Raw genomic sequence first — 13,847 nt, 5'->3', positions numbered from 1 at the left:
ATTTAGTGTTGAGAAACACTTAAAAGTACCACTTTTCTGTTATAGTAGTTTATAAGTCTTTATGTATTCGTAATTACCCCAACACCCCAGTTTTTGTTATTTTTGTCTTTGGACTTACGTATTTCTTTTTTTTGGAGGGAGGGGAACAGGACTTTATTGGGGAACAGTGTGTATTTCCAAGACTTTATTGGGGAACAGTGTGTATTTCCAGGACTTTATTGGGGAACAGTGTGTTTTTCCCAGGACCCATCAGCTCCCAGTCAAGTTGTTGTCCTTTCAATATTAGTTGTGGAGGGCGCAGCTCAGCTCCAAGTCCAGTTGCCCTTGTTCAATCTTAGTTGCAGGGAGCGCAACCCACCATCCCTTGCGGGAGTCGAACTGGCAAACTTGTGGTTGAGAGCATGCGCTCCAACCAACTGAGCCATCTGGCCGCCCAGGTGTTCAGTGGCAGCTCAGCGGCAGCTCATGGTCTTCATTTTAATTTTGGAGGGTGCAGCCCGCTGGCACATTGGGAATCGAACCGACAACGCTGTTGCCCAGAGCTCACGTTGAACCAACTGAGCCATTCATCAATTCCTGGACTTACATATTTCTGTTCCTTCTGGCTTGGAGTGTCCTCCCCCATCATCTTCCTAATCATCCTGCTCATTCCTTAACACTCCACTCAGGTATTACCTCCAGAGAAAAAGGGGATGTTCCTGTTACATGTTTCTTCCCTCTACCAGGCTGACGGACTTCCTGTGATAATATTTACACCTTTCCATATTGTTTTGTAATGATCTCTTTTGTATCTGTCCTTATTTACAAGGTCTATTCTGTATTCATCTAGGAGCTTGGTAAAGGTCTGTTGATAACGTGTTTGACTTGTAGCTAGTTGATTTCTTGACTAACAATAACGATCACCCATTCATCTGATATGCCAATCACTAGTTATACCAGAAGACTTCAACTTTTTTTCCTTTGACATGCCTTTGTTTATGTGGGTACATTATCCATTCTTGGCACAGTAGATGGACAAGAACAATGAGTAAGATTGAGACAGGTTAGTATGCATTATTGAGAGTAGTAGTATAATGTTTACAAAACCCAAATTGAAATTGTTTTGGCATCTGTTCTTCAATTGCTTAAAATCTTTTCCTACATTTATTTTAATTTCCACATGATTTATTTCCACATTTATTTTAACTGAGTTTCTAAGATCTGTGAATAGGTTTAATGATTGTATTAAAAGCTTTTCTGTGGAATGAGTGTATATAAATCTAGTGACATAAGTTTAAAATTTGTTCCTCTTCCATTTTCCAAGTAAACATTTTTTTAAAATACATTTTTCTGCATGAAGAAAGTCAGTATACAATTTTGGATTCTGGATTCCTGGCTCTGTCATTTATTACTTGTTTATCTTTGAACAAATTACTTATATCTGTGAGATTCAGTAGCTTCATCAGTAAAATAGAGTTAATACTAGTACTTAATTCTCAGTTTTATAATGAACATTAAATGAGCAATTGCTCTAAAGAGGTGCCATACTGCAAATAGGAGTAAATGAAAGTCTCCATATTGAACGGTGAGATGCTCAGACTCTTCCCTGACCTACTTCCAGTATGCTGGAAACTAGGCTTCATAACCCTCAGGAATAAGACTGGAAGATTCTTCTCTGGGAAAAAAATTAACACATCCTGAACTTTGAGGGACCCCCCAATAATCAGCCAAGTCTTATCTGATCATCCTATCAGTCTCGGAGCTTCAAGTCATTAGTTTAACTCTTAAATATAAATAGTAATCCAACAGTCACCATACTCTTGATGAAAGCCTCCAGTGAACAAATAGAAAGAAAAAAAAAAAGGAACTCAGAGGAAAAAGACAAAGCAGAGAACTGAAGAAAACATTTTTTAAATCTGAAGTATTCACAGAGATCTAAAATTAGTTATTGTTATCGATGAAATATAATAGGATGTAATAAAAAAATTCAAGAAACCAGAAAGAGCTCTTAGAAATCAAAAATATATTATAAAAAGAGCTTAATAGCTTAATAAATATATTATTAAAAGAGCTTAAAGGTTGGAAGATAAAGTTGATGCTAACCTAAAAAGTATTAGAGAAAGAAATAAAAACCAGGAGCAAAATAGAAAGAAAGAAAATTTGAAGATTAGTATTAGTAGACCAGTATCCAACTAATGGAGGTTCTGAGCGGGGAGGGGATGGAGGTGCACTGCAGGAGACAGAAAATGAATGGAAGGAAATCTCAAAGAAATTTCGTAGAACTGACGAGTTTCCGGTTTAGAAAGGACCCATCTAGTGCCAACAAAATGAGGAAAGAAAGACTTATCTCAAGGCACATAATTTTGAAATTACAGAACATAGGAATAAAGAAAAGATTTCTTTAAAACTGTTTGTTTTTTAAAAAGTTAGAAACAGAGAAAATCAAATTGGCATCAAAAGACAGTGGAGCAATGCCTTCAAAATTCTCAGTGGAAAATTATTTCTAACATTGTTCTCTATACCTAGCTAAACTATCAAGTACAAATACAGTGTACAATATTAAGAGTTGAATATAAGCATTTCCAGACATTCAAGGAAATTTTTAGCTTCCATACGCCAACTTTCTCAAGAAGCTTTTGAAGTATATGCACCACGGAAAAGAGAGAATAAATGAAGAAAAGGGAAGGCTAGGAAACGGGTTCTAACAAGGAGAGAGGAACGTTCTAGAACTGCAGCTGTGCAGGAGACCTAGAGAGCAGTCGGTTCAGATTGAGCTCTGAGAACAGAGGCCTTCAGGAGGAGAATGTCTTCAAGAAAACAAAACAAAACTTTAAAATCCCCTGATATGTTTGAATGTATTGAAAGGATATTCATTGTTGTGATTGTTTGGGGATGAACTTGTGATAGGTACCTGGTAAACAGCAAAGTGGGGAAATGGCAATTATTAACTAATAAAAACAAAATATTGCCCAAATCAATAGTATACTACATGGCTTAGCCATAAATCACGTTTATACAATCATAATAAATACTGAATATAGATTTAACCAAAGACTGTAAAATAACTATATTGGCAGGATGAGAAAAGGGACATAGGAGGGGTAAGTGCAAAATTAATATTAAATAGCCATCTTCCATAATAGGAAATTGGTAAGCAATATTTAAAGCTGAAAACAAAAATCTTAAAATAATAGTGTTATCTTATTTAAAGATAAGGAAGTAAATACCAGGAGAAAAGCTAAGAGAGTTGAAAATGGTTGCCTCTGGAGAGAGGGAATCAGGAATGGTGGCATAAGCCTGGTATAGCTTTTAAACATTTTTTGTGTATTTTGGGGTAAAAAATAAAAATGAAATTTAAAACTATTAAATGAGAGTTATGTAAAGCATTATGCCTTTCACAGTTAAATGTTAAATGAAATGTAAACTATTATTATTACCCTATTCCTTAAAAAGCATAATAGAGGCTTGCTAAGTAGGTGATACAGACTTTTCATTCATTCATTTCATTTTTTCCCCAATTCCCACCATCTACCATGTTGCTTGTGAAAAATATATACTGAAGTGTCTATTTGGTTTGCGTATCTCCCTGATTTACTAAGCCATTATTTTATTGATGTGACTGAGAAGAAACAGCTATTGCCTCTTTCTGAATCATGTTGTTGATACTTTTCTTTGAAATTTCAAGAGGAAAATTCTGAATTTTTTTTTTCTCTACTGCCTGATCATTTGCGTTTCTGCGACTAAATAAATGGATATTGTTTAGGCTTACTCTAGTTCCCTAATCAATTTTTTGTTTTTGTTTTTTAAGATTTTATTGGGGAAAGGGAACAGGACTTTATTGGGGAACAGTGTGTACACTTCCAGGACTTTTTCCAAATCAAGTTGTCCTTTCAGTCTTAGTTGTGGAGGGTGCAGCTCAGCTCCAGGTCCAGTTGCCGTTGTTAGTTGCAGGGGGCTCAGCCCACCATCCCTTGTGGGAGTTGAACCCACAAACCTTGAGGTTAAGAGCCCGCGCTCCAACTAACTGAGCCATCCGGGAGCTCAGCGGCAGCTCAGCTCAAGGTGCCGCGTTCAATCTTAGTTGCCGGGGGCGGAGCCCACCTTCCCTTGCGGGACTCGAGGAATTGAACTGGCAACCTTGTGGTTGAGAGCCCACTGGCCCATGTGGGAATTGAACCGGCAGCCTTCGGAGTTAGGAGCGTGGAGCTCCAACCACCTGAGCCACCGGGCCGACCCCCCCCCAATCAGTTTTATCCTGTGTATTTTAACATGTTTTCTCCCTATGATCAGGGCCGCAAGCTTCTTATCATTGGGACCACTAGCCGCAAAGATGTCCTTCAGGAAATGGAAATGCTTAATGCTTTCAGCACCACCATCCACGTGCCCAACATTGCCACAGGAGAGCAGCTGTTGGAAGCTTTGGAGGTGAGAATGAGTCAATGGATTGCTCACTGTTTCTAAGAAAGGAGTTGAGGCTGGAAAAAAATGCTAAAGGGTGCCAGACATCGCACCTGGTGTTTAGTTTCTCTGTTAACCTAGAATATGGGACCTGGGCTATACCTTCAGTTGTTTTCAGGAATTAAAGGAAGAAGAGATGACTTAGAAGTGAGAGTAAATTTCCCATTCTCAGTGTCAGCAGCACACAACCTGCCAGGAATGAATTATTCTGTGCCCAACACGACTAATGCGTATTGATGGACCAGAAACTTGGGATGGGAGGAAGGAGGCAAAGTAATCAATACATGGAAAAATCAGTCATTTGTAGCTCCGGCCCATTTACTTGTATTTATTTAATAAATTGGAGCAATGATTAAAACCTTAGAAACTTCAAAAAAGTTACAGAAGTAAAGGGAACTACTTTACTAACAACTTCATAATATGGAAATGTTTTCTTCAGTATTTTTGAGGATGACAAAGTCTTTAATTTAAAAAAAAATAGGTTTTCATTAAACTTTTGATTATCAGTGTGCACAAATGACTTGGTGAGATTTGTTTGAAAATATTATCTAGTGACTTATTCAGCAGTGATGAAGGCTTCTTAAAATCCTCAAGACCCATAAAATTGGAGCATACTCCCAACAAAATGGAAAGTATTTATATGATAAATGTCTTCAGGTTACCTGTTTGAGCAGCTTTTGTGCTGGAGTAGGGTAAGAGAATTCAATTTAGTCTGCTTTGACACATACAGATTGTTCCTAGAAAGGAATGTTAAAAATTTTAACTGATATTTATTATGGACTGAAGCTATTTCCCCACCACCATCAGTAAATATATCCCTAAATTACAGTGGAGGCCTATGGGAAAACAGGATTTAGGATACCAGTTTTCACTTTCATAATTACACTAATGGCTTTAGGAAGGTCAGATTAGATTTTAAAATATGAGAGAATCCTGTTAGCTTGAACCAGTCAGCTAGTCCTTATCACTGCTTTTTTAAGGATAAATGTGAGAATTAACTAATAATGCTGTTGATTTTCTTATTGTAAAAATACTTTTGTTACTTTTATTGTTTTGTAGCTTTTGGGCAACTTCAAGGATAAGGAACGTACCACAATTGCACAGCAAGTAAAAGGGAAGCCGGTCTGGATAGGAATCAAGAAGTTACTAATGTTGATTGAAATGTCCCTACAGGTAAGATGCTTCCTCCTCCGTATGAGTCAGACTCAGAAGCTTCATGATGTACCATGAGGTCTTATATTTCCTTTTGCTAAGGTTTTAATTAATTGTTATGATTCTCATATTATTTCCGAACTCAAGTTGATATTAGTAGCCTGCTTCTGAGATCAAACAATAACATTGGTACTTTTCTTTCCCGCTTTTTAAAAATAGAAGAGAAGATTATAAAGTTACTTTAAGTTTTAGTTTCCAGAGTCACTAGATCTTAGAACTAGAAAGGACTTCAAAGAGCAATTGCTCTGCGTCTCCTCATTTTAGAGACGAACCCCGACTGTCCCACATGGGGTATCAATGAGTCATCCAAGGTCACAGCCAATTGGTGGAGTGGGCTGACATCCATCCGAGGTCTGGAAGCTACTGCACACGTACCAAAAGGGGCTTGGAAGACCGTGGTAAGGGACAAGGTAATTGAGTTGTGCAGGTTAGACTTTGGCCCCATACATTTCCCCTGGCTGGGCTCCTAGAAATTTCATGCAAACTACTGTAGGGTTGAAGCATCCAAGATCACATAGGAAACTGCCCCAGCCTATTGCCTCAGCAAAGACAAGTGAAACTTCTTTGCGAGTTTTTCATGTCTACTGGCAACTTACCTTTTCTCCTTTTGGAATTCCACCCCTCCACTTATCCATCCTGTGTCCATCTTGTGCTTATCTGATAATGCTATTTAGATAATAAATTTATCCTTACCAAGCTCTGGGAGTTCAGGGACCTTGGCTGTCTCTCACTATTAAATATACAACCCCTGGAACAGAGCCAGACATATAGTAGGGTGCTCAGTAAACTTGCATTGACTGAATGTATCCCAGGACCTGGGCTGCCTTCTAAGCATTGTGTGTTACTGTTCAGTCTGCCATTCGGTCACTGTGAGCAGTGGGTGGCAGAGGGGAAGTTTCATTCACACCTGAAATAGGCTCTTGGACCAGTAACAAGTTATAAACACGAAGTGAATGCTTTGTAATCTTTGCTGGTAAATTTATTTGAAAATAAAACTGTAGTTTTCAGAAACCTAAAGTTTAATCTCTTCTACTTGCAGCTGGACTATTTTTAAGCCAATTTATTTATTTTCCATTTTGAGCAGTAAATCAAAATTACAGACTAATCACTTTGCTTAGGGTATTTCTGGGTAAAGGTACACATACAAATGTATTGGCTCTTTCCATGGAAGAAGATAAACCTGTCAGATAGCTCTACTCTTCATTTTTTCAGTTTCAGCACAAATTTTTTTTCTCTCAATAATTGCATGGAAGAAACTATGTGGGTTTTTCTCCCCAATCCCTACCCCTTCCTCTTCCTTTCATGCCTGCAGGTCAGTGATCAAGTTAATGCCTCTTCTGTATGTGGGGTAGAAAGTGAGAGTGGGGCACTCAGGCCTCATCTGCAGCGACTGACACTTCATAGGCCTCTGAGTTTGAACCCCTTCATGTCAAATGGATTTCGTGCAGCTGAGTGAATTCTCTTTAGATCTGCCTTAGAGAGACGGAGCCTAAGTGAAGAGGCATGTAGTTTAGCAGAATATAAGTCATGTTACCTCTCTGTTCACTATACACAATTCTGTTAAAACTTGCACACTGCTGAGGATCTGCTCTGACTGGATGTCACCTGAGGGAATAAAGTCATTTATCTAGATTACTTTTTTCCTCCCTTTCTCTTGACTTTTAATTCCATAGCTACAGGCAAGTCAGTAAGTCGTTGCTCACACATATTAAATATATTTAATGGGCAAAGACCTGCAAGTACTGACTACAACCGCGCTCCAGCCAGTTCCATTTTTTTTTTAAGAACTCGACAATTGATTCATATGTAACTCTATTCCCAAAGAGGAAAACTGTTTCTTTTGTTAGCTATTCACACTTTTTCTTAGTCCTTTGTAGTCTGACCTCTTAACTTTGATACATTTGAAACTTCTGTTGGATGTTTTTCTGGGATAGAAGAGAAGAAAACTTAAAAAAAAAAAAAAAAGAAGAAGAAGAAAGAAAAAAAAAAACTGGTTAGAAGGGGAACCCAGTTTCACATTCACCCACAGCTGCACAGAGCGTTTGAAAGCTGTTCCTGGAGGGCAGGGAGTTCCCTCTTGGGAAACAGACTCCTGCCCTGGAACATTTTTTAAAAGTTAGGTGTGTTTCTTACAATAAAAATTCACCTTAAGGAATTAAAGATATTTTTAATGATCACTTTTTAGATAACTTCACATCCCTGGTGGACCAATGAGACTATAGTTAAACAAATTGGTATAAATATGAATATAAAATGAATAATTAATAATAATGGCCTGAACCCAAAACCTGAACCAAAGCTCCTCCATCTTTCCTTAGACTCATGACACTGTTCTCAGTCTCAGGAAACCCGAATTACCCAGAGATCCTGTCAGTGGCGTCAGCCCCACTCTTCGTTTTTTTAGTTTCGGCACAATGTTTTTCATTAATTGCAGAGAAGAAACTATGCAAGGAAGACCAAGGTTAAGAAAAGCTAAACTGTCGATCATAGAGAATTAATAAACCATTTTTGGGTTTAATCAACATCAATTATCGGTTCCTTCAAGTTTGGTCTCACTTTTATGTCTTAGTTGAGTCCTATGAATTGGATGCCATTTGAACACCATGAGTGGCCACCACCTGGACCCACACTGGCCCTCTCTGGCGTGCTGCCTCCTCACATAGCGCTAGCTAAGGGGCCACGCAGCTGAGGTGTCTGTGAGTGACCAGCTGGGTTATTTGGAACCTCAAATATAGCGACTCTCTAGGCTAGGAAATCCCATTCACTGCTCTTGAATGATGCAACCTGCTTTTCTGTGTATCAGAATACTGGTCAAGGAACAGGTAACACATTTCTGTGACTCAGCAGAGCACTGATGAAAGTATGAAACTAAGCATTTCCTTAGCATGAAGTAAGCGCATAGTTATTAGAAGGCACCATTAACCCATCGTCTTTATTTCTTCTCATCTAATTAGATGGATCCTGAATATCGTGTGAGAAAATTCTTGGCTCTCTTAAGAGAGGAAGGAGCGTAAGTACAAACCACACTTAAGACTGTCAAGCAGGCTTACCACTCTTTTAAATCCCAGGACCTATTCTGAGTTGCTGTACAGTGCATATAAATTTAAATGCTCAACATTTCTTGGACAACTTTGTTTCCATTTATTAGAATTCTTCACTGTGTTGCAGGTCTGAGAGACTAAGCAAGGAAAATGGTTGTACTGTTGGTTTGCTCTCCCTGTCCTGCTTCACAAAACTTCCTTGTCACAATGCAGGAAAAAACTCACTGGTACATATTTGTTGGAACCTGCTTTTAAATGCATGGAGCTGTGACCATTTCCTTTTGTGACATGCTCATCTAGTAGCAAACGCACAGTGAAAGATTTAGAAAAGTCATTAAGAAACTTTTAGTGATTTGTGATGAATGGCTTTTTGCAGACCCTCATCTATTTGTTGTGTGTTTTGGGTATTTCTTTTTCAGTAGCCCCCTTGACCTTTAAAATGGACTGTTTGCAACTACATAGTGACCAAGAGAAGCGACCAAGATGAAAGTGGCCTGGGATCTTCACTAGATTCACTCAAGATACTGGCTGAAGTGAAAGGTTCCCTACCTTCAACACGTGCTCACTCTGCATGATTCGTGCACTAAAACGCCCTTCCTTCTGCTTACTGAGATGCTGTTTTGTGGAAGGTACCAATTTGCGTTAGAATGCTGTGCTTCCCTTTCCGTGCAAGCTCATTCCTTCTTCCTCAGTCCTGGGCGTGGGAGATATACTATACTTGTGAATACTACACGTTTTCAGCCCCCTACTACCACCGCTGCCACCCCAAACCTCTCAATAAATGTAATGATGTTGCAAGACAACACTTGGCCAGTTCGAAGGAAGACTTTCCATAGGTAAACCAGGAACAGTGAATAGAGGTATGGGCTCAAAGGGATTATCGTACAGCTTCCCTGTGCTCATACTGAAGGTGACGGTGTTTGGTTAAAGCTTCTCCCAGAAAGCTGCTTGTTCTCTTTGCCTGAAGACATGGGGCTTTGGGTTTCTAAGATGCTGTTCTCAGTCATTTTCAGAGATGTTTCCAAGTTGCAATCAGCAGATCTTTCTTAATAGAAAGTCAGATCATAGTGTGTTGGCTGTGACATCCCCTTAATGTAACCGATTTGCTCTGTGGTAAGAAATATGCTAAGCGTTACCACTCGTTAGATGTTGTTAAAAACTTGTGGAAAGTATGTATGGAGAAAGCATACATCCGTAAAAAGAAAGACGTCATTAAAATAATTTACAAACCTCTCAGCACGAATTAGTGTCCAACTCTAAATGGGTCGGTTCCTTAGTATATTAAAGGTTTATTCGCATCACCACTTTTCTTTTTTCCTTAGCTTAATTACTTAGAATGTATCCTTTATTTTAAATTAGCTGTACTATCTAGCATCGAAATAAAACACTATTCTCCAGAAAAAAATAAACCACTTTCTGGCCTCTCCCCTCAGTCCTGTAACTCCATTCCAACACGTGTAACACATTCCCTTTACCCTCTGCACGCTTCTTCCACGGGGAAAGAACGGGTGGTTTGGACTCTAACTGAGTTAGATGGGATTTAAATAGGTCACCCTGTTTGGGGATGAGCGTTAGCGAGCGTGCCAGTCTCCCCCCATTGCTGCAGGAAATGTGAGCACAACGAGTCGGAAGCCATCGAGTGTGCTGAGCACGGCCCACAGGCTCGTTGCCGCAGAGGCACTTGGGTGTAGCTCTGTCATCTGTCACATGGTAGAAGGCAAATTATCTCCAGATCTCGCCCTCTGTATATTTTTGGTAGACTTGTACATCAGGTCTACTTTGTTTCAGGTTTTTATCCCTAGCTTATTCTCTGGCTTTTCTAAAAGTGGATTGTACTGTGAAATTCTGCGATTCCCAGCAGCCAGTATCCTGGACTCCCTTACCTGTTTTAGATCTTGCTTCTTCTCTTCCCGTGAAAGCAGCACACACTGTATTAACTTATGTCTCTTACTAAATGACGTTAATGTCTTTGTGTTTTGTCCAAAACTATATTGAAAAATATAAATATTATATTGTTTAATGCAAATGAAGGAATGCAATAAAGAGTATATATACTTGAAAACACTCTGTAGATCAATATTTTATATAAAACAACGTATATAACTGATGTGAATGTATGAAGAAGAGGGGGCTCAGAAAAGCCCCCCCTTGGGTGTTTTGTTATAACTAGTATAAGGAGATGGGTGATTTTTATTTAAAAATCTCTGATTTTAATTATTTTGAAAGTATAGTTACTTAAAAAGAAAAACGGATCAAAGGCAGCATGTTTTTTTAAAGTTAATGAATGCACAATAAGAATCTTTATACTGATTTTACCTCTTTCACCTTATTAAAAAAACTGAAGTGTACCAGAGCCATCAGGGGGTTTAAACCAGAAAGGAAAATTGTTTCTCAAGTAGAAATACTCCTTCCTGTGAATGTACAAACCAAGGGACGCAAACACTGTCACAGCGATTTCTTCATTTCGGTATCCTTCGTCCTTTTTGCATGTTTCGGAGACATCAGGTCTCTTAGCCCAAACCCCGATCCTTCAAGTTGGCTTGGGTTAGAACTAGAGGCAGCGCAGAAAGTCAGAAGGCTCTGTGGGAAGGGGCCCACTTCAGAGCTTCTCTACAGCAGGGGCTGCTCCCCAGGGGCTGCCCACACCCTCCTGCAAGGGGATCCTGAGGCCACCCTGCTCCCTGTGTGGCCTTGAAAAGGTGGAGTCTCGAAGCTGTCGGGCAGCGCGCATACAAGATTATAGCCTGGCCTACTGATAACGCAGAGGAAAAGTCTGCTAGCTGCAGCCGGACATTACTTTACCTGTGGATGAACTGTTAACAGGCTATATTTTTATTTTTGTCAGAAGATATAATTAAAATCTCAAGAAAGGAGGTTATTTTATCCTTTCTAAATGTGTACATCTTCACTGAAACACTTTTTTTAATGTAACAGAAAAATTGTACAATGGTGGTTAAAACCTGAAAAACAGATTTTGCTTTAAGGCCGTCTTTTCCTATCCTAAAAATTACAGTGAACAGCCTCCCCTTGAAGTTTCAGGAGCAAGTAATGGGATAAATTCAAGTGTGTATAATAATCAAATCCTGGTAACAGACTTCTGGAAGCACTGAGTCAGCTATAAACAACCAACCCAGCCCAAACACAGAAGGTAAAAGCAAGATTTCATTTTCCTTGCCTGGCAACTTGATCCATAAGCCTCTTCAAAGAAGTGACAGGGAAAGACGTGTGTGAGTTCAAAAAAGCATGTAAATTTCAGAAGTTATTGCAAAATGATCTAAAGTTTCTCATCAGCTGGCAAGCAGTGTCGAGACGGGCCTGGAGCGGGGCCCACAGAGGGTGTGTGTGTGGACCCCTTGGCACTAAGATACAGGACATAGACCTGGGATCGGCAAGATTCCCAAGTAGGGAAGACAGAATTTGCAAGGACAACTCACGATTGAAAATCTCCCAGCATACAGTCTCCACACAACAGACTTTGTCTCACTCTTTTGGGAGTTTAAGATTAATGGTAAGATGATTTTTTGCCTCCTAGAAAGTTCTCTGTTAAGCTAGGAGAAAAGACAATGGTGTAGCAGCCATCATTTTGCTGAAATAATGTGTGTGTGTGAGTGTGTGTGTGTGTCAGTCAGTCACACATACTCGTGTCCATATCCCCAAGGCCGGCCTGGATACAGCATCGGACCCCTGGGTACACCTAGAAGTATTTACCCATCGCCTTTTCCCTTGCTTTTCTCTGCTTTTTCCTTACCCTCTTTCCTTTTGCCTTTTTTTGTGTTGCATCCCCTCATCCTTGAACTCACCTGCACACTTTCCTTCTTTCTTCATGAAATAACACTGCTTTGAAAGGTATCTTCTCATTCTATTGTCTCTTTTCTTTCTTTTGGATTTTTCAAACTTCCTTGTGTTTTTAAATGTTTATTAGTATTTATGCTTCTGGAGGAACTGAATGTTCAAGCACAGCTATAAACTATTCTCTTTAATCATTGAGTATGATTAATCAGAGAGAGGATTACAAATGGCCTTGGTAAGTATTGGTAGGGACCATTTAAATATTTGGCAATCTTATAGGTAAAAAAAAAAAAAAATACCCAGAATGCTACGGTAGGTGAGTATTAGCTTTCTGTAAAAGCGAAAACCAAAGATGAGCGCCGCTGTAGAATGAGGGGAGGTTGGTACACTTTCCATGTCCAATTCCTTGCGCAGCTGAAAACAACACTTTGTGTGGTTTAAGTTTCTCAGGGAGGAAATAAAGACACATCATGGCGAAAGTGCAGTTCCTGAACTTCTAGTCGCCATTCCTAATCTAAGGTTGGAGGTCTGAATGGGGCGCAGGCAGCCTCTCTCTGCTGCACAAGGCAGACCGCTTTATTTCGCTGTCATTTTTTTTCCTACGAAATGAAATGAGTAAGATCTGTTCTTACTAAAGGTAAATCAGGAAAACGAAAGAAAAAGAACATTTTCACGGTGCCACATAAACGTTTTATGGGTAGGTCTGAAACCATTGTATGTCTCATGTCATAAAACTGAGTTAGAGCATCTCATTGTTGCGAAGGTGTTACTTGTGAGCTTCAGTCGAGTCCTTTGGAAGCAGCAGTCCACGGAAAGAGAGCCCTTCCCTAGGGCATGCCCACTGGTGGGTCCCTTCTGCCCAGACCAGCCTGAAACTTCAAGTGACACTTATTGCAGACAGCCCAGAGCTCAGGGCACACCATTTCTTCTTCCCGCCCAACTTACCCCTTCTGGAGCTTAGCTCCCGAGTGGAGCTAGCAAGGGAGGGCCATTTGCAGTCGTTTCATTTTCAGCAGAGCAAATCCTATTTTCCCAATAAATGGAGTTGAAACCATGGGTGAGGAAGGGTCAGCGTCATGGTCTGCTGGCCTTGAGCCACATCTTTGAGTGTCTGTGACATTAATTTGTGCATTGGGAGAGCTGGAGTCTATGAAATGAATTACTGCCCAAATTGCTGATTTCTAACACTGGAAATTCTTTGTTAGAAGTTGATTTAGAACAAAGTAAGCCTGTAGAAAGGCCTAGAGTAGATCAGACCTACTGGCCATGACGTCTCAGATGATCTGGCTTAGAAAACAAAGGAAATGACCTTAATTTGGGCCACTAAATTAAGAGTGCAAGTTGAGGCCACCACATTCAGACCCTGAT

The 13,847-nt window shown here is 39.7% G+C and overlaps 1 protein-coding gene across 1 annotated transcript in view; it reads left to right on the top strand.

Moving 5' to 3' along the window:
- Positions 1-10,752, top strand: part of NSF (N-ethylmaleimide sensitive factor, vesicle fusing ATPase) — a 133,944-nt gene extending 123,192 nt beyond the window's left edge. The window contains exons 18-21 of the mRNA XM_033090520.1: positions 4,270-4,404; positions 5,497-5,610; positions 8,604-8,659; positions 9,110-10,752. Coding sequence (XP_032946411.1) covers positions 4,270-4,404; positions 5,497-5,610; positions 8,604-8,659; positions 9,110-9,128 — 324 coding nt within the window. The 3' untranslated portion in view covers positions 9,129-10,752. The remainder of the gene's footprint in view (positions 1-4,269; positions 4,405-5,496; positions 5,611-8,603; positions 8,660-9,109) is intronic.
- Positions 10,753-13,847: the final 3,095 nt, after the last annotated feature.

The sequence above is a fragment of the Rhinolophus ferrumequinum genome, chromosome 21 (assembly GCF_004115265.2).
Source record: "Rhinolophus ferrumequinum isolate MPI-CBG mRhiFer1 chromosome 21, mRhiFer1_v1.p, whole genome shotgun sequence".
Classification (NCBI taxonomy): Eukaryota; Metazoa; Chordata; class Mammalia; order Chiroptera; family Rhinolophidae; genus Rhinolophus; species Rhinolophus ferrumequinum.
The sequence above is the reverse complement of the archived record's forward strand: the minus strand, read 5'-3'. Positions and strand labels throughout refer to the sequence as shown.